This window comes from Gossypium raimondii, chromosome 12, assembly GCF_025698545.1.
Source record: "Gossypium raimondii isolate GPD5lz chromosome 12, ASM2569854v1, whole genome shotgun sequence".
In the NCBI taxonomy this organism is placed as follows: Eukaryota; Viridiplantae; Streptophyta; class Magnoliopsida; order Malvales; family Malvaceae; genus Gossypium; species Gossypium raimondii.
The window spans coordinates 54779646-54806464 of record NC_068576.1 but is presented as its reverse complement, the minus strand read 5'-3'; the positions used below and the strand labels follow the sequence as shown (position 1 = coordinate 54806464).

The following is a 26819-nucleotide window of genomic DNA, read 5'->3' as shown; positions in this document are numbered from 1 at the left end:
CATTTATTTATTTTTATATTGGATAAGTATAATTATTCGTGTTGTAATATATCAACATAAAACAGTGTTGTATTGATAATGATGTTAGTTGTTTATGAAAATTAAATCAAATAAATTTAAAATATCATGTATAAATTTGCTCAAAATCAAAATTCATGTGTTATTTTGAGATGTATCCCTACTATATATTTTATACAAGTACGTTTAATCTTACATATATTTGAAAATACTATTTCAAACTTTTATTCTCCAATACATGTCAAATATAAATATATTTTAAAATAACCTAAATAAAATAATTTTTTTATACGATTAATGTATCATTCATATTTATTTTACGGTTCACGAAAATTAATTTTTTCAAATTTTATGATTATATCTCCTTCATGATATCATTTCTAGTACTCAAACCCGAGCGAAATAAAACAGTTGGAAGGCATATTATAAGCAGCAACTTCCTAGAAAATAATTAAGCCAAATGTTTCGGCCAACTTGCTATACATGTTTAGACCATTATTTTAAGCTCAAGTTCAAGTAATTTGCTACTCTTGTGTTATTACATTGACCAAAATTTGTTCTTATCTGTTCTAATTAATTACAACATTAGGAAAGAAGATAGTGTAATAAGAGGGAGGGGGGAGGAACCAACAAGAAATCCCCAAAATTTAGGTCCACTTGATGTCGAAATCTCTCAAATTTAGACCTAATTAATGCTCAACCTTTTGCTCTCTTCACAGCAAGCAATGACATATTTTTATCAACTAGACTAGATATATTAATGGACATGGAGAGAAGACATTTTATGATTATTATTAGCTACATATATTTGAAAAAGAAAAAAAGAGAGAGTTAATTATGTTAATAGGCTTTTTCTATGCAGTAAGGAAATATAAAGTAAGATTAATAATAATATTGTAGATAGATCTTATAACTGTGGGCTGTGACACGTTTTTTTGGGTGATTTAATTAATGTGGAGGTCAAATAATTGAGTTAAATTATAGTTTTAATCACATCACAAATTTTTTTCCTAATTCTGTTCACACCGCGCCATATATATCCCAGTTAAAGATAGGAGGAACTTTCCATCTACATCCAGTCCACAACTTTTAAACAAATTATTAGGTATTATATTATTACACGACTTCAATTTCAATCTACCAAATATAAAGCGTCCCCAAAGAGTACAATATTGTCATCTACAGTCAAAACGAATAATCAGTAAAGCAATAAAAGATTTGTGTTGAAATATTCAGTTGGGTTGGATGCTCTTGCTTGTAACAGTAGCTAAGTAGCAGAGACATCAATGAGAGACGTGAGGCTTTAGGTTGGGCTCACGGAAAAAGAAAAAGGGTCGCTATCGACTTTCAGTACTCCTTGCTCTTTGCCATTATCGACGAAAGTTTTTTGACATTGCATCGTAGGCTCGGTTGACAGCAAATATATGATGTCATATATATATATAAATATAAAAGAAAGGTTGAAAGGGTAGATGTTATAACACTTAATGAGTTAGGACCATATTATAGCGTGGTTGCACACTGCATAGAGAGAGATGGGGAATGTGAATGCCAGGAAACCAAAAAGGTGAAACAGCCTCTGCATTGTATTTATATTTTGTGTTATAGTTTTTATTATATATATATATATACACGGACTGCTTAATTATATACATTTTCATTTAGTTCTGGTAAAAAGCATTTGGTGGGTGAGAGAGAAGAAAACCCAACAAAAAACAAAAAAGAAAAATGAAGATATATAGTAGATTGAGTAGATACATCTCAGTCCATATGTTTCTGTAATAGAAGTGTATAGTTACAGGACCACCACACCTTCCAATCTCAACTGGACCATTGTGGCCTCCCTACCGTCCAGTTGGCGGCTGTTATGTCTTGTTTTCATGCTTCAACTGTCGGCTTCTGTATACATATAAAGTGACGTGTAAGAAAAAAAGTATCCCAGGGGGTTCCTCTCCTGATCAATTGACGATTGGATAACTTGGATTGTATTGGGGCCTAGATATAAGATCATCTTTGACATTGAAGGCGTTTTTGCTCAATTATATTGAAAGAGACAATGATAAGCCCTCAGGAGGGGGATATGCTGCTGCTTGCCTGCATGCATTAGCATTATCTTACAGCAATTTAATTCCTTTGTCTGTTACTTTCTATCTGTTTATCTATGTATGTGCGAGTTAAGTAATCACATGTGGTTTATCTTTTGTCTCAACTTTTACGCTGCTAGCGAATATATGTAGTTCGTGAATCATGTGGACAGCTTGCCGTCCTCATTTCTGCTAAGTGGGAGGGAAGGGGACAGTAGTGACCAAAATTAATTATGACACCATAAATTAATTACAATATATGCTCCCCGTGAACTTCAAGTTAGATATTTCTAGGATTAATGTTCATAGGCATTTAATTATGTTAAATTTAGTCTTTCTCTTCTTTTAATATGATAATTTAAGTCCAATTTATAATGCATTAAAGAAATTAGGTTAAATTGGATTATATGGAATTTTTAAAAAATTAAAAAGTTTGGAATTGTGAGGTTTTTTTATTCTAAATATGGAATTGTAACATCCTTCAAAATTGTTTTAGAGAAAAAGGGTAAAAGTCAATTTCTATTTTATTTGTATAGCTTTTATGTGATTTTTTTGGTGAATTATAATAACAGGGCACGACTCGAACTCAGGCCACACTTGGGGTGATGAACACCATTAATCATCACATAGGGTTCAGCTTCAATGTGATTTTAAATTGATTAAGTAATTAAATTTATTTATTTTAGAAATGTATTTGACAAATTTTTGTCATGTTATTTATTGAATTTCAATTATTAATAAAAAAATAATTTCATAAAATTAAAGTAGTGAACATAATTAGACCATATATCTATATATGTATCCATGTGGATACATTTGCCTTCTTTGTACGTAATTAATTTCCATCAGCTAAAAATAACAATTTATACAGAGTTTATATTTCATTTTTATGTTCAATGTATATTAATATATGGAAAGATGATAAAGCTATATATAATAATAAAAATATGATTTTACTATTAGAAACTAAGAAAGGTAATCGAAGAATAATATTATCGTAACGTACTCGTAAAAACATAAGAAAGCACTTCGGCTTGAAAACCCCACACGCTTTTTCATAGACTTTTGCATTAGGAATATTTATAGGGAATGTACACTCACGTGTGATTTTTTCTTAAAAAAATATGGCTATATAATAAATTGGATTTTGCACAGGTGGGATTTTCTTTAAAGAAAAAGGTATAATTACAATTTTCTTTTTATACAAGTGAAAATTAGCTATAATAACAATTGTAATTTCTGCATGTATGTTGTCTCTAGGTCGATGGAGTACTGTCTTTATGATTTCTTTCATTTGGATCCCATGAAGTCAACTATCCCATTAAATAAGAGAACTATTGAGTTGTTGGTGGACATTTGATACGTTCGAAAGTTATAAAATGTATTGTCTTCATATATTATTTTAAATGGATTTTAACGTGATCAGACGAAAACAAAATTCATGTGCAGAACATGTAAGAGATAAGTGTTGATAATCATGTAAAGTAAGACGAAGTGTCACGGGTCAATGTGCAAAGCTCGTGATTATCACACAAAATGTATCCTATGGAGGTCTATCGATTAGATAAGAATCATTAGACCCACGAGAGCTGACCCGATTTAAAGAATTGTTAAAGAAACTTGTCTATTTGAAGCCTAGGTGGCCCAATAAAGCAGCTACTTTAATAAATAGGAAACTAATGTTAGAAAATTTAGGGAATCATATCTGATAAGATTTGATTTGATTATGTAATCTTATAAATCCCTTAGGGATAGGCTTCATCTCGTCTATTGATGTACAGTTAGCTAGACTATTAGATTTGGGGAGCTCAACTATAAATAGAGAACCTATTTTGTTCTTAAAATTTTCTTTTGGCTTTGTGTTGCTTTCACTATATAAATTAGTCAAAAATTTTCATTTGTTAGAAGTTAGGTTAATTTAGACGTGTTTGAAACGAAGCAATTGCCTATCGAGGTGTTTCTAGTAAGTGAATTTCTTTGACATGGTAAAATCTTTTGAATAAGGTGGAAATCAACATTTGAGTAATTACAGTTAGACTAAATCATCAAACGCAAAAGTAAGATTTAAAAAAATAAATAAATGTTTTATTTTATAAAAAAAAGACAAATATTTTATTTCAAATTTATTATATTATTTTCTTATATCTTTATAAACTGTAAAATTTACGGATTTGAAGTGGTTGAATATAGCAGTAAAGCCTAAACCCAATCTAACTAGAGCACAAATCTATAAGCCCATTACAACAAAGTAGCCTCTTTTGAATCCAACGTAAAATGAATATCGTCCTGGGCTAAAATTTTATATTATTTTTATTCTTATTTTCGTTTGATTAGAGGAATTTTTATTCTTCGTATCAATGGCCTTTAGCCGTAGCCTTTCCGGTAGAGCAACCCTAATAGCTAGACGGTATCCCTAATAGCTAGACGGTATCGACCATCGTTTGCCTACATTTTCCATGATGATGACCGTAAGACTCATCCTTCTAACGAGCCTCAATCTCCACAAAAGCCTGGTAATTTTGGTCAACAAGGGCCCTGGTTTAAATGCGATTCCACTTTGATATTTCATTGATGTAAAAGGTGCTGGGAGCTTCACATTGATTTAAATGTGTCTTTAATTTATTTATTTATAGTGCTCTTATCCCTTTCAGTAACAGCCAAACTCCAGTTTTCCGTCTTTGTCTGAAGTCATGGTAGGTTGTTAATGTTAGCATCTCCTTTAATATCTGTCTTGGAGGATGCTAAATGGATTTATTCTATATATATTGAGGTTAGAAGCACATGTATATTAGACTTCAGTTGTTTTAGATGATAATTCATTTGGTAGTATTTTCTAGTTTTTTGGATGATCAGAAATGTGCTTGATATAGTCGTTCACTTAAATGTCTTTCTCGAACTGTTTCTTTTTTAACCTGACAATTTCGTTGTTTGTCTTAAATAATTACAGATATGGCGTGACTCCATTTACTCCATTTATTCAGGGTCCCATCTTCGTCAGCTTTTTCATGGCTGTAAGATAGCAACATTGATTCCTTCAATATTACTGGTTTGGTCTTAGAATTGCATATAGGGCATTTAGAATTATATCTGATGACCTGTCTTTTTCCCCTGAAGATTTCAACAATGGCTGAGAAAATGGAATCATTTAAATCCGGTGGAGCATATTGGTTTACAGATCTCTCTACTCCAGATAGTTTATACATCTTTCCGGTCATGACAGAGCTAACTGTTTTGTTAATACCTTAAGGCATCGGGCAACATGTTGAAACACCCTTCGATCGTTGGATCGGTTTTGATTAAATGCTTTATATCCTCAGTGTAACATGCAAGGGAATCCTGCTGCTGCAACTATAAAAAATGTTTCTAGGGTCTTTGCTGTTCTTACAGTTCCTTTTACGATGAGTTTCCCAAAGGTACACTTCCTTTGCTGGCTTCTGCACATTCTTGTGTCTGCCATCAGCTCTCAATAGTAGTAATATTTTTCCTACTCGAATAGGTCATCTGGGCCTGTCTATAACGGTTTCCCTTAACAAGCTTGTATAGTATGTTCGCATTGCCTACTATAACAAGCTAGTGCACTATTTTTGCTGGTTTTGGCAAATGCTGCCGTTGATGAGCTCTATGTAACTCCTAGAAGTCTAGAAACTTTGGGCGCAATGCGAGATTGACAGAAAACAACTTTCTCTGGAGATTTAATTGCTCTGAATATTTAATTAATGATGATCATTTGCATCTCATTTATTCGACAGGCCATATTTTGTTATTGGATCACATCGAATTTATTTTCCCTTGGATATGGATTAGGTGAGTCCGTAAATTTCATGCTATCATTTGATTTGCTTTTCCGAGATTTCTGAATATGACTATATATCATTTACCATAGTTTGTTTTTTCAGTGCTTAAGGTTCCTGGAGTGAAGAAGGCTTTAGGCGTCCCCGAAATACCGAAGCAACCAGTCGTTACTGCACCACGGCCTTCTATCGATCTGTATACGGCTCTCAAACAAGCCAAAACCGCATCACAGCAGTCTACCTCGTTGCCCATTGAACCAACAGAAGTTGCGAACCAAATAACATCATCTTCATCTCGACCATCAATCAGAGGCTTAGAAATTTAGAGAAACAAGTAAAAGGAAGGAAGAAAAACAAGAAGAGGTGAGAAAAGCTATTCTTCCGGAAATTGAACTGCCATTGAGGATATTAGTTTTATAATTAATGAGTAATAGTAATATTTATAATAGAAAATTGCTTCATGTATTAATTTTTGTAGTCCTTACATTTTGGGGCCATGCATTTCGGGAGTTTTGAGGTTTTCTATTTTCCCCGGAATTTGAGGATTTTTGTCTGTACCGGATAACTGATATATTCGCTGCATTTGTGCTTTACGTAGTGAAGAAAAATAAATGACACTATTGAGTGTATGGGTTAGAATCATATTCAAATTTCACTCATGTAATATATTTATTATTTTATGCAAATGAGGGATTTCCATTATAAATCAAATATTTAGCTCATTAATAATTTTAGATATTAAAAAGTTGGAAGTATTAATTCTATCTTTTATCATTACGAGCATGGTTGGTTTACAATACACTTTTAAATCCACAGATTTAAGTGAATGATTAAAACTTTTATGTGGAAGATTAATAATTAAAATGATATTAAACCCTCTGATATCCAATTTTCTTTTAAAATAAAAATAAAATTTAGTGTTTAACTATATGATGCAATTACTTTAAAAAAAATTATTAGTGTTTAATTATATTTTTCGAATTACAAATTTTTAGTCTTGATTGAAATGATATTTGTTAAATCTATTAATTAAAATGTCGAGGTATTTTCTTAGAGGGGAGAGCATTTGATTTTTTAGATTGATTCTATCTTTTTTTAATTAAACCGATTTAACCGACTATAACCTACGAAATTCAATCTGGTTGAATTAGAGCTCAAAAATCGACGTAATCAAACCAACTTTAGCTATTGGTTTTGAATGATATATATTTACTTTATAAATTATAAATATATTTTAAAATATTTAAAATATATTAAATTAAGTTAGTTTTTTAGTTGGGTGAGTTTGAAAATTCAAAAACCGATAATTGATTGAAACAACTAAAGAAATTGAACCCATAACCAAAAAATCGCCCAAATCGCACAAACTGAAACCGATTGATTCGATTTAGTTAGTTTTCTCGGTTTTAACCGAGAATTGCACTCCCCTAAATATTATGTGGAAATAAAAAATTTACATACACGTGCAATGATATGTTTGTTGCATAAGAATTTGAAAAGAAATAGGATTTAAGGTGATGAATTTAACGGTTATGGTTTGATCAAGAATGAAATTTCAAATTTCAAAAAATGCAAGGGTTAAAAATAACCAAATTGAAATACATGGACTAAGTCTGTAAGTTATGCATAGTACATGGGCTAATAACAAAATTTTATCTTTTATCTCTCTAATGAATAAATAATTTATTATTTTCTTTTTGAAGGGATTATATTATTATAAATTGAGAAATTTAGGGATTTGAAGTGGTTAACTAAAGCGGTAAAGCCTAAACCCAATTTAACTTCAGCACAAATCTATAAGCCCGTTACGACAAAGGAGCCTCTTTTAAATCCAAAGTGAATTGAATATCGTCCTGGGCTAAATGGGTCTAACCCAATCCCTTAAGTGGAGGGGTTTAGCGTCTTCTTTCTCCTATCGCTCTTCTATTATATGGTTAGGGTTTAGTGTATTTTCTCAGACTCTCAGTTGTATGATCTGCTTTGAAGGCTGAGAGAGAAAGACAGAGCTAAATACAGGGGGAAAGATGGATTCTTTTTCAACAGGTTCAAGCGGAACAGGATCTCCCCAAATTTCAACAGATGAATTCATGGACCAGATGAAGGCTCAACTTGCCCAGGCTTATGCCCAAGAGTTCCTCGAGGTTGCCCTCTCTTTCCTCTATCTTAATTCCGTTCCTGGGGTTTTCGCATCTTTATGTAAACTATCAAAATCTTGAATTTACAAGTTCTTTTTTTCCATAGTTATCTAATGTTTAGGTTGCATTGAAACCCAGAAGAGCAGCCACGATCCTAAGGTTTCTATTAAGTGGCTTAAACCCATCGACCCCATTTGACTTAGTATGTCTCAATAGTTCATTTTTGTTTGTCACAAAAGCATGCTTGGTAGAAGCTTGTTGACTAAGGTTATCACTGATTAACTTGATCTCTAGAAAGTTTGTTTATCATAGCTTGTTTGTATGTTTATCTCTATGCTTAGATATTTGTACCCAATTCAAATTCTTTAGTTTCTTCTTATTAACATAATGCAATCTTGGCTGTTGCTATAAAATGTCAGCTTTCTGAGAATATGAATGCAATGTTGGTTATTTGATTACAGCATCACATGATTTTCATCATGCTTTCTAAGCATTATTTGGGGCTAAATGCATATATTATTTTTGGTCATACAGACTGTGAGGGGGAAGTGCTTTGAAAAGTGTATCTCAAAGCCAGGATCAAGTCTTAGTGGAAGTGAAAGTAGTTGCATCTCTAGATGTGTGGATCGTTACATCGAGGCCACCGGTATTGTTGGCAGAGCTCTTTTCACATCGCGCTGAAATTCTTAAACCCGGACTGTTGTTTTTGAAGAATATGTTAGCTAGCTGCTAAAGTTTGGAAACGGAAATCTCAAATTCAAGGACGAGTGAGATTTGCAACATTGTTTTTTGTTATTACGTTTTCTAAATTTGACTTGGGAGATTATAACTTTGCATAAAATATTTCTGAATTTGTATTTGCCCAGAAACCTCCGTGAGATGTTACATGGTTAATGTTCTTTGCTTATTATATGTTCCTTAAGTTGTTCCTTTTCCTTATCATCTCTTGTTTTCGTCCTGCGAATTGTGATTATTGGATCTGTTAGCAATATAGAGCCTATGTGATGATATGATCAAACCGTTGACCTCTCTATTTGTGCCTTGTTGGTTTAACGATTAGCTCAAGCAGGACTGGAGCCGGGTTACCATCTCCGCTGCCTTAGTATAAGAATCTTTTGAGGCCACCCTTTGACAAAGACGAAATAAGGTGATGGACTTCCTTGAGTGCAGCCGCTGGCCATGATGAATGACACAGCTTTGCTATCGAGCTATATACCTTAGAAGTTACAACAGTGCAGAAGCTTGAAAGACAAATCTGAAAGTGTGAAAGCAAATTATTTATTAGATTAAAAATCAATAGGTTTGAAGATTTTAGACGTAATTGTCAATGTTTATGGGTTTTTTGGGTTTGAACCCTTAACTTTCTTTTTTTTGGATTGACACCTTCCAACGTTATAATTTTTTCAGAAATCAGCTCAATTTTATTGGGGAAACGTGAGTTGACCATTAGTCAATCCTAGGTAGATGATGTGTCAAAGATATCTGACCAATTTTCAAGATGCTTATCCTTTCTCTCATTTCTTTCTTTCTTTTCCTCACAGTTTGCTCATCTCCAACTCCAAGAAGCTCTCTCCGTTTCCCTTTCTCTCCACACGTTCTAACCCCCACTATCGCACTCTTCCCTCTCACTCTTCACCGTCAATCTTACCACATGTTATAGAACTTTCTCCATCTTTATCCTCCTCATCATCCATAAACGTCTAGTCCATCTCTCCTAGCCCTCATCAGGCGAAGGCTTAAACGAATACGATGATTGACTGCGAGCGTTACATCCGTGATCGGATTTCACAATTACGGTCCCCAAATCTCCGACATTGCCATTGTGTCAAAGTCTGCAGGAAAAAAGCAAAAGGAGGACTCACTGTTGGAACCCATTTGTGAGTATAGCTTGCTCTTCTACAATCCAATCCATGGAAATACCAAAGCCAAATCAAACTTTGTCTATATAAATTCACTAATTAGCCTCCTTTAACTCTTCCAAAACGTAACTGAAACTTCCAACAAAGAGAAAACAATGCTTAACAAAGCTTCCTCTCTCTCGTTTTGCCTTCTCAAGAGAACCCAAAACGAAAACAAAAGAAAATCAACTTAGATACTGCTAGATCTACATAAAAAAAAGAGAGGAAAAAAAGATTAGAAAACTATGGTTCTAAATTTTCTCTCTCAAACACTATAATAAATAAGTTGATATGAAAATCTGATCGATCGATGGTTAGACACAACAGTGACAACAACTAGAGGTGAAGAGAGAAAGAGCAGAAGAACAAAGATGGAAACAAAATGAAAAAAAAAGAATTTTGGTAAAGAATTTTGTTTTTATAGATGGCGTCATCTATGACCTCGTGTTTATGTGACACGCCACATAGGTTATTTCGTTGACTTGTGGTTTGATTGACGGTCAACTCATATTTACCGTTAAAATTGGGTTAATTTTTGAAAAAATCATAACATTGAAGGTATCAATCTAAAAAAAAGGTGAAGAGCTCAAACCCAAAAACCCATAAACTTGAGGGTATTTTTTACTATTATGCCAAGATTTTATTAGCTAAAAGTCATGATAAAAGTCTGTCTAGATGCAGCTCCTCCTTGACAATAACCAAGAGAAAAGTCAAGCAGTCACCCAGAACGTGGCCTTGAGTTGACAATTTGGCATTGAATTTGTGACAAGGGAAGTTTATTTTATGTTATACCAAACCAAAATTCCATCATGTCGAATCAGCCATGGTTGAGTCATTTTCTTCTAGGCAAATATTTGAACCGAAAATAGATGTAGGAGGGTATCAACTTCACTTAGTCTTTAGAGAAGATCTTCGACTACCATTTTCTCACCCTTGTTCTTTTCAAATTCATAAGACACCATGAATTTTAAAGAAGGCCAACAGGGGAAAACATGGACCGATGATGAAGACAAACATGCCCAACAGTATGCCATGCAACTGGTTAGTTCATCGGTGGTGCCCATGGTGTTGAAAGCATCTATTGAACTTGGTGTGTTTGAGATTATACAAAGGGCTGGTCCTGGTGCGTTGCTGTCTCCTTCTCAGATTGCATCCCAACTACCCTCTCAGGGTAATCCAAAAGCCCCTCTGTTCCTTGACCGGCTCCTCCGGCTTCTAGCTAGCCACTCCATCCTCACTTTCTCTCTTGTAACTAACCACCAGGACGGCCAGGTTGACAGGCTCTATGGTTTGGCACCTGTTGCCAAATACTTCATTAGAAGCCGGGGTGGAGGATCTTTGTCTCCTTGGTTAGACTTGTATCAACACAAAGTCACTATAGATTCCTGGTAAAACACATTGAAAAACGGCTATTGCATCCATCCCCCCTTTTTTTCCATTACTGCTTAAGTTTTTCTTTGTGAAATCAAAACAGGTACCACCTGAAAGATGCAGTCCTAGAAGGGGCGAATCCATTTAACAAGGCACATGGAATGAGCGCCGTTGAGTATATAAGCACAGATGCGAGGTTTGAAGACATCTTCAAGACCTCTTTTATAGATTACAACAAGCTGTTTGTAGAAGAGATGTTGAAAAGCTACCAAGGTTTCGATGGCTTGAATGTATTGGTAGACGTAGGTGGCGGCAACGGTTTTATTCTCCACAAGATCGTTTCCAAGTACCCTACTATTAAGGGTATTAACTTTGATCTGCCACAGGTTATTGACAAGTCACCCTCCTATCCTGGTAAGTAATATCACTACAAAATTGTTCTTTATGTTTGCCATTTCCATTCATACATGAAATTGTATCGTAGGAATTGAGCATGTGGCTGGAAATATGTTCAAGAGTGTACCAAAAGGAGACGCCATTTTTATGAAGGTTAGGCTCCATATATATATCATTTATTTACTTGATGTTACATTTGGCTGACCAAGGAATTATGACTAAAACCCTTTATTTGATTGCAGTGGATACTCGAGCATTTGGACGACAAGCAATGCCTGATGTTACTTAAGAACTGCTATGAAGCATTACCGGTGAATGGGAAAGTGATAGTAGTGGATGCGGTAATCCCTGAAAGCCCTGATGCCAACCCCTTACATAAAAGCGTGTATCAGTTTGACTTTCTCTCGATGGGCATGAATGAAACCGGAAAGGAAAGGACAGAAAAAGAATCTGAGAACTTGGCAGAGGGAGCAGGCTTTTCTCGTTTTCGAGTGGCGTGTTGTGCCTATGGTTTTTCGGTCATGGAGTTCTACAAAATCATGTGAGATTTGGTTGAACAGAGGTTAAGCGTGACAATGTTTCAAATGTTACAATGATCCTTGTAACACCATATAACAACAAATTATAATGCATCAGAGCAGTTCGGTGAATTTTGCAGTGTTCGTCTAAAGTTGAATACACTAACAGGTCTCAAGCACTAATTGTAACTCAAAGTTAGCAAAAAAATTGTACGAGAAACAGACATTCTTCTCTGCCTATTTCCAAGCGTCTCTTTGCTGCTCCCCTTCCTCCACACCCCTTTTTTTTCTTAAAAATTCTTATCTGTTAGCTGCTAATGTTTTAACAGAATCTAAAATTCAAGAAAAAGTTAAAATTGCCGCTCATAATGCAAGTTAAAAAAATAAATACTGAAATGGTACGTCAATATCATTATTTATCAAAATGGTATGTTTGAAACAGTAACAAGGGACATATTTCCCCCTATACCCTTAAAAAATAACTTTTTTTAAACACATTATTTTGTAATGATGATTCAATGAGTGTGTCAGAAAAATTATAGGTGTCACCTATCTCTCTTCCTCCACTCCTTGTTACTATTTCAAATATACCATTTTGATAAATAATGGTATTAGCATACCATTTCAGTATTTAATTTTTTTATTTGCATTATACAGTAAAAAAGCCTAAATTTACACTTTGTTTTGCCATCACATTTTCAAAATTTGATAGAGAAATTATAATTTCGCATAGGGATGAGCATTTGATCGAATCGAGTAAAAAAATTTAAGTTAATTGTGTTGACGAGTCTTATTTTATCATGCTAATTTGATTTGAATTTTTTTGGATTCGAAAGGAGTGAAAATTGAAATTCAAGTCGAGTCAATTCGAATGAAATTGTTCGAGATAAATTAAAAAATTAAATAAATCAATTAAAATATTATTACAAGATAACTAATTCCATGTTAGAACACATAAATTTAAAACCATATATATTTGAAAACTTTTTCAAAACAAAATAAGAAAAAAAGGATAAACTCGAATTAACTTATTTAAATTCCAAAATTATTATTTTAGAAAATTTTAAAATTTTAACTTTCTTTTAGAATTATTTTATAATTTTATAAAATTTTAAAAATATAAATTTGGAATTTTCATAAATATTTGGAATTTTAAAATTATTTTAATTTTTTTAATTTTTAATGAGAGAGACCAATTGCTTATTTTTCAAATTGATGAAACTAAAATGATATTTACATCAATCTCTTATTTAATTTATTTAAATTATTTAAATTTTTCAAATGATAAAACTTAACTCAAATCAAATTCAAAACTCAAATTACTTATTTAATTTATCTCAAAATAAAACTCTATTTAATTAACTCAAAATTCGCTATAATTACGGATAAAAGTCAGATGAAGCTACTTAACAAAAGCTATAGAAAAGTCTAGCAGCCACCCAGAACGTGGCATTGAATTGACTGTTTGACAATGAAATTTGAACGACGGAGGGCTATTTTGTATATTATCTCACAACATCATTTCTTCCTGGATGATATTAGACTTTTTTATGGTTAAGTTTTACAAATCAAGTCTGCCATGGTTGAATCTTCGTCCGGTAAACAGGGCGAAATAGAAAAAAAATTTAGGGTTGGAAATAAAATTTTAATATTATAAATTTTTATAATTTTTAAAAGATTAAATTAAATTTTTATAATTTTAAAGGATTAAAGTATAATTTTATTTTTATTAAATTAAAATTTTAAAAATTTCTAAATGGCTTCAATAGTAATTTTTTATTTTAGGGCAGGCACCCAGATTCCCCTCTGCCGGTAAACATTTACACTGAAAAATATAGATGCACAAGGGTCTCAACGTCGGTTAGAGTCTTACAGAAGATCTTCAACTGCCATTAACCATTGCACCGTTCTAATTCAAGACAAAACACCATGAGTTTTAAAGAAAGCCAACAGGGGAGAACATGGACCGACGAAGAAGACAAACAAACCCAGCAGTATGCCATGCAACTGGTTAGCTCATCGGTGGTGCCCATGGTGTTGAAAGCAGCTATTGAACTTGGTGTGTTTGAGATCATACAAGGAGCTGGTCCTCGTGCACTGCTGTCACCTTCCCAGATTGCATCCCAACTTCCATCTCAAACTAATCCAAAAGCCGCTTTGGTCCTTGATCGAATCCTCCGCCTTCTAGCTACCCACTCCATCCTCACCTACAAGCTACAGGATGGCCACAGGCTGTATGGTTTAGCACCTGTTGCCAAATACTTCATTACAAGCTCGAGTGGAGGATCTTTGTCTCCTTTGTTAGACGTGTTTCAGGAGAAAGTCTTCATGGATTCCTGGTAAAACACTTGGAGAAATGCATATTGCCTCCATTTTCCCGCCTCTATCATTATTGCTTAAACTTTTCTTTGTGAAATCAAAACAGGTACCACCTGAAAGATGCAGTCCTAGAAGGGGGGAGTCAATTTAACAAGGCACATGGAGTAGAGGTCAGTGAGTATATGAGCAAAGATGCGAGGTTTGGAGACATCTTCAAGACCTCTATGGTTGATTACAACAAGTTGTTCGTGGAAGAGATGTTGAAAAGCTACCATGGTTTTGATGGCTTGAATTCATTGGTAGACGTAGGTGGCGGCAACGGTTTTATTCTCCACAGTATTGTTTCCAAATACCCTACCATCAAGGGTATTAACTTCGATCTGCCTCAGGTTATTGACAAGTCACCCTCCAATCCTGGTACGATCATTATACAAGCTTACTAAAAGTAATTATCACTATTAAAATTAACAATTCATAAGTCCAGATTTATATACTTGGAATTGGCATTGGCATTCATAAGTTTAATTTTGCTGTAGGAATTGAGAATGTGGCCGGAGATATGTTCAAGAGTGTACCAAAAGGAGACGCCATTTTCATGAAGGTTAGGCTTCATATAATCTCCTTTCTGAGCTAATAAATAATAATCATCTTGTGAATTTGAGAACAGAAAGTCCTGAATACCCCATCACTCCCTTGGCAATGATCTTTTCTCCTTCACTTACATAACTAAAAAGCTCTGTAAATTATGTCACTATTAGCAATCAAAGGAACTATTAAGTTACTAACACCAGATCTTTGATGGGGAAAAAATGCAGTGGATAATCCATTGCTTGGAGGACAAGCAATGTCTGGAATTACTCAAGAACTGCTATGAAGCATTACCGGTGAACGGGAAAGTGATAGCAGTGGATACGGTCATCCCTGAAATCCCTGATGCCAGTCCCTCATGTAAAAGCGTGTATCAGTTTGATGTGTACTCCATGAGCATCAATGAAAGTGGAAAGGAAAGGACAGAAAAAGAATTGGAGAGCTTGGGGAAGGGAGCAGGCTTCTCTGGTTTTCGAGTGGCATGCTGTGCCTATGGTTTCTCAGTCATGGAGTTCTACAAAAGGATGTGAGATTTGATTGACCAATTTGCTTGGTGAAGGCAAATTTGCAAAACAGAAGCATCATAGAAAAAGATAGTTAGAAATCTCTTAAGGGTGTTGATCTGTATGAATAAATAAGATTCTTCATTGGTGGTTGTGGCCAATGATGAACTTGAATATTTAAAATTTAATTATATATTAATTTTAAAATAAATAGATTAAATTACGTGTTTATTAATAATAAATTAACTTTTGTTCATAATAAGTATCATTGAAAATGTTAAATTTAATAAAATATTTTGTTTCATGAGATAATTTTGAAATTATCATTATATTCCTAATTAAGTGCTATCAATGTAATTTCGTTGTGATTTAGTTAGCACTTTCTTATACGAAATATTGTAATATTACCTCCCGACAATTGCGCGACAAAAAATACATGTGAAAGCAAAATATTTTATTAGATTAAAAGTTGATAAATTTGAAGAATTATGAGCGACAAGTCCTGATAAAAGTCTGTCTAGATGGAGCTCCTTGACAAAAGGTAGAGAAAAGTCCAGCAGCCCCCTGAAACGTGGCCTTGAACTGATAATTTGGCCTTGACATTTGGACAGCGGAAGATTATTTTTATATTATCTCACAACCAAAATTTCATCATTTCTTCTTGGATGATATTGATCTTTTTTATGGCAAAGTTATACTAATCAAGTCTGCCAAGGTTGAATCTTCCTCTGTAATGCAAATATTTAAACTGAAAATAGACGCACAAGGGTCACAACTTCAGTTACGGTGATCTTCAACTTCAGCTGCCATTTTCTTACCCTTTGTACTGTTCGAATTCAAGACATAATACCCCATGAATTTTAAAGAAACCCAACAAACGACAACATGGACCGATGAAGAAGACAAACAAGCCCAGCAATATGCCATGCAACTGGTTAGCTCATCGGTGGTGCCCATGGTGTTGAAAGCAGCTATTGAACTTGGTGTGTTTGAGATTATACAAAGAGCTGGTCCTAGTGCGCTGCTGTCACCTTCCCAGATTGCATCCCAACTTCCATCTCAGACTAATCCAAAAGCCCCTTTGGTCCTTGATCGAATCCTCCGCCTTCTAGCTACCCACTCCATCCTCACTTACTCTCTTGTAACAAACCAAGCAGATGGCCAGGTTGACAGGCTCTATGGTTTGGCAACTGTTGCCAAATACTTCATTACAAGCCCAAGTGGAGGATCTTTGTCGCCTATGTTAGACTTGTATCAGGACAAAGTCACTATGGATTCCTGGTAAAACACTTGGACAAATGCATATTGCCTCCAATTTTCCCTCCTCTTTCATTATTGCTTAAACTTTTCTTTGGAAATCAAAACAGGTACCACTTGAAAGATGCAGTCTTAGAAGGGGGGAGTCCATTTAACAAGGCACATGGAGTAAAAACCAGTGAGTATATGAAAAAAGATCCAAGGTTTGGAAACATCTTCAAGGCCGCTATGATGGATTACAACAAGCTGTTCGTGGAAGAGATGTTGAAAAGTTACCGAGGTTTTGATGGCTTGAATTCATTGGTAGATGTAGGCGGCGGCAATGGTTTTATTCTCCACAGTATTGTTTCCAAGTACCCTACCATTAAGGGTATTAACTTCGATCTGCCACATGTTATTGACAAGTCACCCTCCTATCCTGGTATGATCATTATACAAGCTTTATATTTGAGTGATGGAGTTGTAAATTGTTTTGTATGTTTGACATTCACAAGTTTAATTGTGTTACAGGAATTGAGAATGTGGCTGGAGATGTTTTCAAGAGTGTACCAAAAGGAGACGCCATTTTCACCAAGGTTAAGCTTGATATACAATCTCTTTCTTTCCTGTTAGTTGATTTTTACTTTTAGCATCTCAAGGATTTATTGATTAACATTCACTTCTTTGATGTGGGAAAAAAATGCAGTGGGTACTCCATCATTTTGAGGACAAGCAATGCGTGGAGGTACTTAGGAACTGCTACGAAGCATTACCGGCGAGGGGAAAAGTGATAGCAGTGCAAACAGTAATCCCTGAAGGCCCTGATGCCAACCTCTTATGTAAAAGTGTGTATCCGTTTGAATTGTTGTCGACAACCATGAACGAAAGCGCAAAGGAAAGGACAGAAAAAGAATTCGAGAAAGTGGCGAAGGATGCAGGCTTTTCTCGTTTTCGAGTGACATGCTGTGTCTATGGTTTTTCAGTCTTGGAGTTCTGCAAAAACATGTGAGGTTCTGATTACGGGAAATTTGCAAAACAGCAGCAGCATAGAAAAGAACAGTTAGCAATTTCAAATAAAATTACGTTACTTACACTTCCATTGTTATCAATCTCTTAGAATGTTAATCTGTATGAAATAATAATATGAATAAATACTATTCTTTCTTGCTGGTTGTGGCCAATGATGGACTTGCACAATCTCATCCAATGAAGAGACTCTTTTAACATCTCATATAAATAAATGCAATCTGATTTAGACCACATAAGTTTCTTGAAATTTAGTTTACAAAATGCAATGTTGGACTGCAAGGTAACAATTAATTATCATCAGCATAAGACTCCAAAATCTCAGTTTTTACTGACAATGGAATTCTCACAGCATTTTGTTCATTTCTCCAAGTCAGGCTCCCAAAGAAATACCCTGTATTCACCTGTTTTGTTGCACACACTGTAACATTGAAGGAGATCTTCTTGGTTCTAGAGTTGAAGACCAAGATGTGAGGCTTTACTGTTACAGTCATGCCGGTTGGAGGCTCAATATCAGCTCTATAAATTGAATTAGGGGACCCCACATTTGTCACAGTTCTTGTAAGAGTTACTGAACTTCTTAGACTTGAAATGGTTATGGATGGTAGATTCACATCTAGAAAGGAAGGCTTTTCAGCTGGACACGCTGTAGATTGCCCTGTAAGTCGACTGATGGCGGAGTTATTATACCCCATGGCACAAAGGTAATGAATGTAGTCCGATAACCCCATGTCATATACTAGGCCAGGATCTGCTGCTCCATTGGGGTTTACAATGCCACCTCCAAAATCAAATGGATTAGCCAGTTTTTTAGGTGATCCCTCAGCAAAGAGTGGGAAACCTGATGCATCCTTTGTTCTTGCTGCAATATGTGAATTGAAATCGATAAGTGAATTAAATCACCTACATTTCATGAAGGAAAAGCAATGAAAAGATTCAGTAATGGCAATACCGGTTGTGACTAATGCAGATTTAATAGCTGCAGGAGACCAATCAGGGTGTATTGCTTTGAGAAGTGCCACAATGCCTGAAACATGAGGAGTAGCCATTGAAGTGCCTGAGTGTATGGCATATCCACCATCCATCCACTGATCCAGCTGAGAAGTTGCAGCTAGTATATTCACTCCAGGTGCAGTTATGTCTGGCTGCATCCAGAGGAAATTTAGCAAGATGATCTCGAGATATCTCGTACAAGTACACTCGAATTACGAGGATAAATCTACCTTGAGAATTTCTGATGCAATGGAGCTAGGGCCTCTTGATGAGAAAAAGGCCACCTTTGCTGATACAGGCTTGCCTACAAGTGTTTTTGAATGGCCTAATTTCACTGTGGGGGACCTGTTTTGAATAAAATTTGAGAATCATGATCGGACCAAGGATATCAAAGGAGTCTAGGAGAGTAACTAGAATAGTACTTTGTGGATCGAATGTAATAGAGTATTCGGGTGCCGATTTCGTAGTCAACTTCAATGCATGGGAAGTCATCCCTGCATTCAATCAAGGCATCACTTGGATTTTTAGCAATAATCAGCCCAATCCCTCCTGCTTCTTGTACAGTTGCCGCAGCAAGTCTTACGGAAACTCTACTGGTGACTGAGGCAAAGCAAAGTACCACTTTTCCAGCTACCAATGTTGAATTAAGTGAAAGAGATTGGCATGCTCTGCAAGGCAATATAGTTAACCGACTGAGATAAGTTCTTTGTTTGGTATCTTCTAAATTTAAACTCATAGTCTTAGATAAATAGTTACCCTGCAGAAGTAGGGTCGAGCCCCGTGCCCTCTGGGTATGTCAAGCCGGTAAATCCCTTCTCCTTTCCTGTGAAAATGGCTCGACCCTGTATGTGTGTTACACAAATCAAATCATATGCATCAGCAGTCTATGAATCAAGTTTGAGTCATTCAATAGCCAACATAATCACAGAGTTAATACCAAGAAGGTTTTATTGTTCCCAAGCATTATGGGTGTAGGCAAAGCTCGATCCATGGTACTTGCTGCAACGGTTAATATCCATGGTGCTGTGTTCTGCACTGTTTGAGCTGAAGGTCCTTCATTTGCAGCTCCACAGACAACCGTGATGCCCCGAGCAACGGCATGGAAAGAGCCTGTAGCAATCCCATCTCGTTCATCGACATCTGAAAATAAAGGTAATGAATACCCAATTGAAAGTGATAAAACATCAACTCCATCATGTATTGCTTCATCAAAAGCTTTCAAAATATCAGCTGATGCACATTGTCCACCAAGCACATTCCAACAGACTTTATATATGGCCAGCCGAGCACGCGGCGCACCGCCTCTTACTGTCCCGGAAAGAAGTCCTCTATAGCTAACATTTCTTACATAAGCACCACTTGCTGTGCTAGATGTATGCGTTCCATGTCCATTAGCATCTCTCGGTGACAAGAACTCAGGATCATCAGATGTGTTCAATGGCTGTCCGTACTCAGCAAGAAATCCATCGATGAACCAACGAGCTCCAATGATTTTCCTATTGCAGTGAGTTGCTGCATTGAACTGGTCCCCAGATTTACACACTCCCTTCCAATGAGATGGGATCGGTCCAAGCCCTTCGTCACTAAACGCTTTAGACTCTGGCCATATTCCTGTTTTGCTAACAAAAACTCACTGAGTTCCTTAATTCATTTACATGTCTACGAAACGGAGACACGGAAGAATTGCGAGTACAAACCAGTATCAAAGACACCAATGATTACTCCATCACCCATCTTGCTGTTTTGAAGAACATGATTAGGATAATGAGAAGACAAGCCAAGGAAATCCCAACTCCTAGTTGTTTGCAGTCTGTGAAGGCTATTCGGTATTACTCGAACAACACCAGGCAACTCTAAAAGCAAACATTTGCATATAATGAAGAAAACAAGAGCAAATCATTTAACTTTGTACCACTTCAACTAATCATTAACAAGTACCTGAGAGTTTTTTTGCCTGTGACTCTGTAAGCTTGGCTGCAAAGCCGGAGAAGCCATGTCTGTAACTGTAAACCATCAAATCTGAGGCTACCTCCTTACTGCATCACCATGATACCCTTACAAGACTAAGATTCATGATTAACTTATAACTAATTAAACACATAATTTTATTGCTATATAGTATATACCTCCCTACCAACGTAGCAAGCAAGTCATGATGAGAATCCGTAACCCGCTTCGGATCATCATGTTGCCTTTCTCCAAGGTAAACGATGTGAACCTGTTTGAATAAAAGTAGAATTTGAAGCACTTGTTCGAATTTAAAAAGAAAAAAGAGCAGTAAGGGAAAAATATACATACAGTGCTTTTGGCTTCAACTTTTGCAGTCATCGGTCCTTGGCCATTAAGAACCAAGAGAATTAAAACAATAACAAAGGATGGCAATGGATTTGATCCCATACTGTTTATTCATCCAGCACATATATGGATCGTAGGAACTAGATTATGGGTGTAATATATATAAATGGCTGTTTTATGCTTGCAAAGGGTTGAAAAATGGCAACTTAAGGTTGTGGGAACTGGGAAACCAATAGAAAGTCAAACGTTACGCTGCTGTTTAACTTCTCCATTACTTAATAAATATATATATACATACAGGATGGGACATGGGGGCAATGGGAAGGAGAATTTAGACTTCATTGACATTAGAGAAAGTGTTGTGTACGCACTTTTAGATGAAGGCAACAGCACAACATTGGTTTACTTGGTAATAAACCTGAATTAAAATTGTTACAGAAAGAAACACGTGTAGAGATTCCCAAGTCATCTTCACCAAAAGGCACTTTTGAAAGGTGGGTGCTTTGGCCTCATTGTTTTGACATTGGAATTGGACAATCAACATTTCTGTAGCATGTCCTGTTTCCAGCAGACTATAAAATATTATTTGACTTATTTTTATATGTGCCGAAAGTTCAGACATAAAGAAAAGGGCTGATTTCATCACCACTTTAACCCCATTCATGAACTAAAATTTGGCTCTGGTGTGAAAGACAGGGATTAAGATGGTGGCATCCTCGAAGAAACTTATTTAAGAATTTTTCGAATCTATCAAGTTTGTGTCTTGTGACAAGAAAATGTTAAAACATCAAATGCAAATTTTTTTATTAACCTATATTTTTTTATATTTTTTTAAATTCGAACCTTAAATAAAGAAAATAGTATTGAAATTAATGGAAAACAACCAAATGACATCTGACATCAGCTGAAGCATATATATGTATATATAATAACAAGTTGCAAACAACTGTTGTTACTCCCGAATTATGATGACAAAGACTGAACGAAATGTATATCTAAGAATGGGAATAAATAATTAAAAATTACAAAGTCAAATTATTATCCTGCAATAGTACATCAAGGTATGCTGATGATTGTTTGATGATATTTGACAACCCCAATGATCATTAGGGTATAGTTTTCAATCTGGGTCCGATATGAATTTGGTGTAGAGAAAGCTCAACAACAAAACATGAAAATATATTATAAAACCACTTTTTAATAAATAAATACAACTTTCAACTACAAATTGAAAAAATTTATGCAAACATTAATTCAAGAAGTCAACCGTCAACTCTTGTTTTTAATAAATTAAATTTTTATTTATTAAAAAAGCATTTCATTTATTTTTTATTGCAAATTATTTGATTTTTTTTTAAATTTATTATCTTCGTCCACGGAATGGATTAATTCTTGTGGGATTTTTAAAGTGACTCGAGAATTGAATCGGACAGGCATGTTGAAACTGAAAAAAAAATGTTTTAATTATTTTCAATTCGACATAGGATCAACTTTTGATGGGCCATGTTATGGACATGTGGAGGATCTCTAGTCTCAACTCATCAATTGTAGGGTGGCCTATCCTACTTCATGGGCCTCATCTCATTCTATGATGGACCCTTTAGATTCCAAGTCTTTTTAAATTTATGTCATCTAAATTGTAAGCAAAAACTTAAACTTCCATAATCAAATAATGAACCTAACAATTTCTTTTTAAAAAAAAATGAAGAACGTAATAAATAATTTTTAGTGGAATATTTAGAAGTATCGGTGATTAACCAATTGAAGTATCCGTGATCAAAAATTAAAAATTGATTTATATAATGTTTTCAACAAATTAACTTGTTTGAAAATGGTAAAATTTTAGAACAAAATTGACCGTTAAACAAGTTGAACCAATTTAATAATTTCTTTTAAACTTTTATGAATTCTTAATTATTATTCGTCTAGCGATCTTCAATTCCGTATCAAGGTCACGATCAATAGTGTCACTAACATTAATATCGATATCATCAATAAGAAAACCTTTAAGCTTGTTATTCAGGAACTTGTTCAGAAATACTGTATTGAAAGGAACGTAGAAGTTTGTCACTAGGTATTTTACCAAATAGGATCGCCCGGTTCCTATAAAACCTATCACTAAAATACCCCTAGAGGGAGATAGGGCTAAGTGGAGCGAAAAGGGTTTTTCATGATACGGAAAATGAAAACTATTAGCCCCATGTAAAGTTTGTGAATAAGTGATTAGCTGATAATGAGCAAGGAATATCCGACTTTCTGCTAAACAAGATGTATTGAACTCATAACTCATTAGATACTTTTTTTATGAATGCCAACTAGATATCGTAAGTAAATTGGTCCTGGTTGTTCAATCATTTGATAACCAGAGTCATTCTTTGATAATTTGATTAAACCGGTTGAATAAAAAACAAGTGGTTTGACTTGTTCAACCGCATCATCACTTTAAAAATTAAAAAATTATAAAATTTTAAATGATGATGTGGCCTTAAAGTGACACATCATCAAACTTTTATATTTTTAAGTGAAGGGTCAAAATGAAAGATATCAAGTTTAAATATGAAAGTGAATAAAAAATATAAGTACGAAAATATATTTAGTTATCAAATTTAGAAATAAAAAATTCTAATTTTTCTAAAGAATGTATATCAAACCGTCGCATTTTACTTTATTATATAAAATTAACATTTTACTTTGTATAAAAACTATTTAAAATTAAATGAAGGCAATGTAAAGTGAGAACAGATGTTTTTAATATTTATGGAGATAATAATAATTTTCAGAAAGTAATAAAGTAAGACAGTGAGGCTCGACCCAAAAAAAAAGGAAAGAGAGAAAGCCAGTGAGGCAAAACATCGTATGTTACAATATTATTTAGCACGAAAATTGATTCATTGAACCAATTAATTGAGAAAATAAAAAAAAAGAAAATATCGAACCCATTAAATGATTAGATTTGATCACGTCTTGTCGTCTAAAATTTCGCTGTTTTTTTTCATGAGGGAGAGGCGCATGTTCAGTGCCACCGCCCTTATTCTGGAGTTGTCACGCTGTCTTTAATGGACCATAATGTCCCTTTACTTTTTTTTCTTTTAGCCTTATTAGCTCAGTTTGAATATTCATTTAATAAAAGTACTTTTAAACTTTTTTTTAAAATAATAAAATTAATTTATAAATCCACTCAAATTAAATTTAAATAATAATTCATATCAATTGAAGTAAAGTTTAGGTTAAACAAATAATTTCTCAAGTTGGATAAAAAAGTTAAAAACATTATAAATTTTTCTAACCATAAATTTTAAATACGATTTAAAGATTCTAATTAACTTTATAAATAATCTATATTAAATACCTAAAATGTATTTTAAATTTGAGAAATTATTTGATATATTTTAGTGGAGTTTTAGACTTTACAAGTTGAGTTAGAAGGTTGACAAGTATCCTATAAGAGTCTATTAAAATATATATGATAATTTTTTAAATTGTTTATGGAATAATAAGAAAAATACTACCAATGTATCAAATATTTATAAATGAATTTTATATATCACATATCATAATATCAATAATGAGTTGCTACAAATCATTTTATTACATTTGTATTGTAATTTAAGCCAAATATTTGTTAATACTAAAATATAATAGCATCACATCATGCTAATAATAAAGACTAGTGAAAATAAAGATGTCGATTATGATTTAAATTTATATTTTTCATATCATAACATAGTGCGACGTCGACATACTGTGTTGCTCTTAATGTGTTTGGATCGGCTATTATTGGCCGAGAACGGGCAAAGCTATGACGATGTGAGATTCCTTTAAAGGTTAAGGACTTTGCTTAGAGTTGTCTGAGGTGATTTTTACTAACAGTGGTTCGTTTGAATGAGAAGGGTATTTCACTATCTCTCTCATGTAGCTGATGTAGTGAAGTCGAGAGTATGGATCCTGTTTTGCTACTTTTTCCAATGCGCAAGTTGTTTGGAGTGCTGCTGGTTTTTCATTTCGATCAGTCAACAATGACTCGTATATTTTGCAAGCTTCTTAATTTGGCAACTTCTAAATCTCTACAACGTGTATTTGTGTTATGTTGGATTATATGATCTAATCGTAATTATTTTGTTTGGAAAGGGGAAGATGTGGTCGCGACATCAATCGTTTGGGTTGCTGATGCTTTTTGGACTCGTTGGTGGCAGTTAATGGGGGTGTTTACCACGGTTGATGCAAGTGGTGACTGGGACAGAGTAACTTGTGGTTGGGGAAGGGCTGGTTGGGCACCTTTGGAAGGTGGTTGTTAGGGATTGTGTGCCTTGAATCCCAATACTTGTTGAAGAGGATTGGGGTTGCTATTACGGGTATGTGGGCAAAGCCCCCGCGGTACGAATCATACCGCACAAGTTAAGTTCGTATAGAACTATACTTCTTCTAGTTGACTTTGGTTAGAATAAGTTTTCTAACCCTTAAATAGATGTAGTCAAGATATTCTTATTTTTCTCTTCTTATTGCTTTGCGATCATTCTACCGCCATTATCGACGTTTACTATAATAGTGGCCTGCTAAAATGTAATGTTGTTTCTGCCTGTTTCGAGCAAGAGGGGGTTACAGGGTATGCGGCCGTAGTTCAAGACTCTAAGGGTTGTGTGCTTAAAAGTTTTTCTAGTTTTTATTTATGCTTGTTTTAGTCCTTCCATGCCAAAGCTTTTTCCATTAGGGAAGCCTTGTCATTGTTAAAATATTTCGCCTTCAATAATGTTATAGTTGAGTCGAATCGATTGCTTATAATTTCGGCTTTGTTACGCCCATCATCTGATTTTTCTGAACTAAGTGTGTTTTTACGTGATTGTTTAATGATGAAGAATTTGTTTCAGTGCCTGTCCTTCTATTGGACTCGTCAATATGCCAACAAGGAGGCTTATTCCTTGGCTCGAGCAACTTTGTTATATGCAAATCATATGAAATGAGATGACTTTCCCATTGTTTCTTTTAATGAGAATGTTTGTGACTGAAGATAATATGGTTGGAGAGTGCAGATGATAGGTTCAGATGTATCAAGTGAGCTTGTTGGCTCGGGTTTTAGTTTGTCCGTATCATCAGTCTGCTTGTTGTCTTAATATTTTTTTTCTCATTAATGGATTTTATTTTTTAAAATATTAATTACATAATATTTTGTTTTAATATTTTATTATAACCTAAGTTACATATTTGAATTTAAACATTCTTTAAATATTATATATTTTTTATTTTACAACATCATATCTAAATTAGACTAAAATAAACATTGTGTAAATTACAGTTATAGTCACACAACTATTGATAAGGTTTTTTTTTCTAATTACTCAATTATAAAAGGTATAAAATGACCATTCAATTATTCAGTTTTTTTTCCGATCGTTGAATGGAAAAATTATTGTATAAACTTTCCCAACCATGTAAAAACATGAGCCCTAACTAATAAAATTAATCCACATCATTTATTTTTCATGTCAATATAAACTCCAATTAACTTTTTCCCCTCAAAAGACCTGATTGCAATAAATATATATTGCATCCATTACCAACTAAATGGAGAAACCATTTTGAATATCATTCAAGCAAATGGTGAATAACACCATTTTGCTGTTGATTAAAAATGGATTTTTTTTATAGAAACT

General features: G+C 34.3%; 5 protein-coding genes and 1 pseudogene across 5 annotated transcripts; 5 read left to right on the top strand and 1 right to left on the bottom strand.

Moving 5' to 3' along the window:
* The first annotated feature begins 4926 nt into the window (after window positions 1-4926).
* LOC105765370 (mitochondrial inner membrane protein OXA1-like) lies at window positions 4927-6519 on the top strand (annotated as a pseudogene).
* Window positions 6520-7802: 1283 nt separating this feature from the next.
* LOC105765369 (mitochondrial import inner membrane translocase subunit Tim13) lies at window positions 7803-8967 on the top strand. The gene is made up of 2 exons (XM_012584417.2): window positions 7803-8034; window positions 8563-8967. The coding sequence occupies exons 1-2, from the start codon at window positions 7918-7920 to the stop codon at window positions 8707-8709; spliced, it is 264 nt and encodes an 87-aa protein (XP_012439871.1). The 5' UTR covers window positions 7803-7917; the 3' UTR covers window positions 8710-8967.
* Window positions 8968-10336: 1369 nt separating this feature from the next.
* On the top strand, window positions 10337-12343 carry LOC105765366 (caffeic acid 3-O-methyltransferase). Its single transcript, XM_012584414.2, has 4 exons — window positions 10337-11314; window positions 11401-11711; window positions 11782-11846; window positions 11936-12343. The coding sequence occupies exons 1-4, from the start codon at window positions 10887-10889 to the stop codon at window positions 12236-12238; spliced, it is 1107 nt and encodes a 368-aa protein (XP_012439868.1). The 5' UTR covers window positions 10337-10886; the 3' UTR covers window positions 12239-12343.
* Window positions 12344-13781: 1438 nt separating this feature from the next.
* LOC105765368 (caffeic acid 3-O-methyltransferase 1-like) lies at window positions 13782-15841 on the top strand. The gene is made up of 4 exons (XM_012584416.2): window positions 13782-14550; window positions 14637-14947; window positions 15067-15131; window positions 15346-15841. The coding sequence occupies exons 1-4, from the start codon at window positions 14141-14143 to the stop codon at window positions 15646-15648; spliced, it is 1089 nt and encodes a 362-aa protein (XP_012439870.1). The 5' UTR covers window positions 13782-14140; the 3' UTR covers window positions 15649-15841.
* Window positions 15842-16258: 417 nt separating this feature from the next.
* LOC105765367 (caffeic acid 3-O-methyltransferase) lies at window positions 16259-18038 on the top strand. Its single transcript, XM_012584415.2, has 4 exons — window positions 16259-16902; window positions 16989-17299; window positions 17389-17453; window positions 17564-18038. The coding sequence occupies exons 1-4, from the start codon at window positions 16475-16477 to the stop codon at window positions 17864-17866; spliced, it is 1107 nt and encodes a 368-aa protein (XP_012439869.1). The 5' UTR covers window positions 16259-16474; the 3' UTR covers window positions 17867-18038.
* Window positions 18039-18059: 21 nt separating this feature from the next.
* LOC105765365 (subtilisin-like protease SBT3.8) lies at window positions 18060-21435 on the bottom strand. The gene is made up of 10 exons (XM_012584412.2): window positions 21175-21435; window positions 21003-21094; window positions 20815-20912; window positions 20574-20729; window positions 19814-20487; window positions 19633-19718; window positions 19299-19544; window positions 19107-19221; window positions 18836-19028; window positions 18060-18745 (listed from the first exon to the last, which is right to left on the bottom strand). The coding sequence occupies exons 1-10, from the start codon at window positions 21271-21273 to the stop codon at window positions 18174-18176; spliced, it is 2331 nt and encodes a 776-aa protein (XP_012439866.1). The 5' UTR covers window positions 21274-21435; the 3' UTR covers window positions 18060-18173.
* Window positions 21436-26819: the final 5384 nt, after the last annotated feature.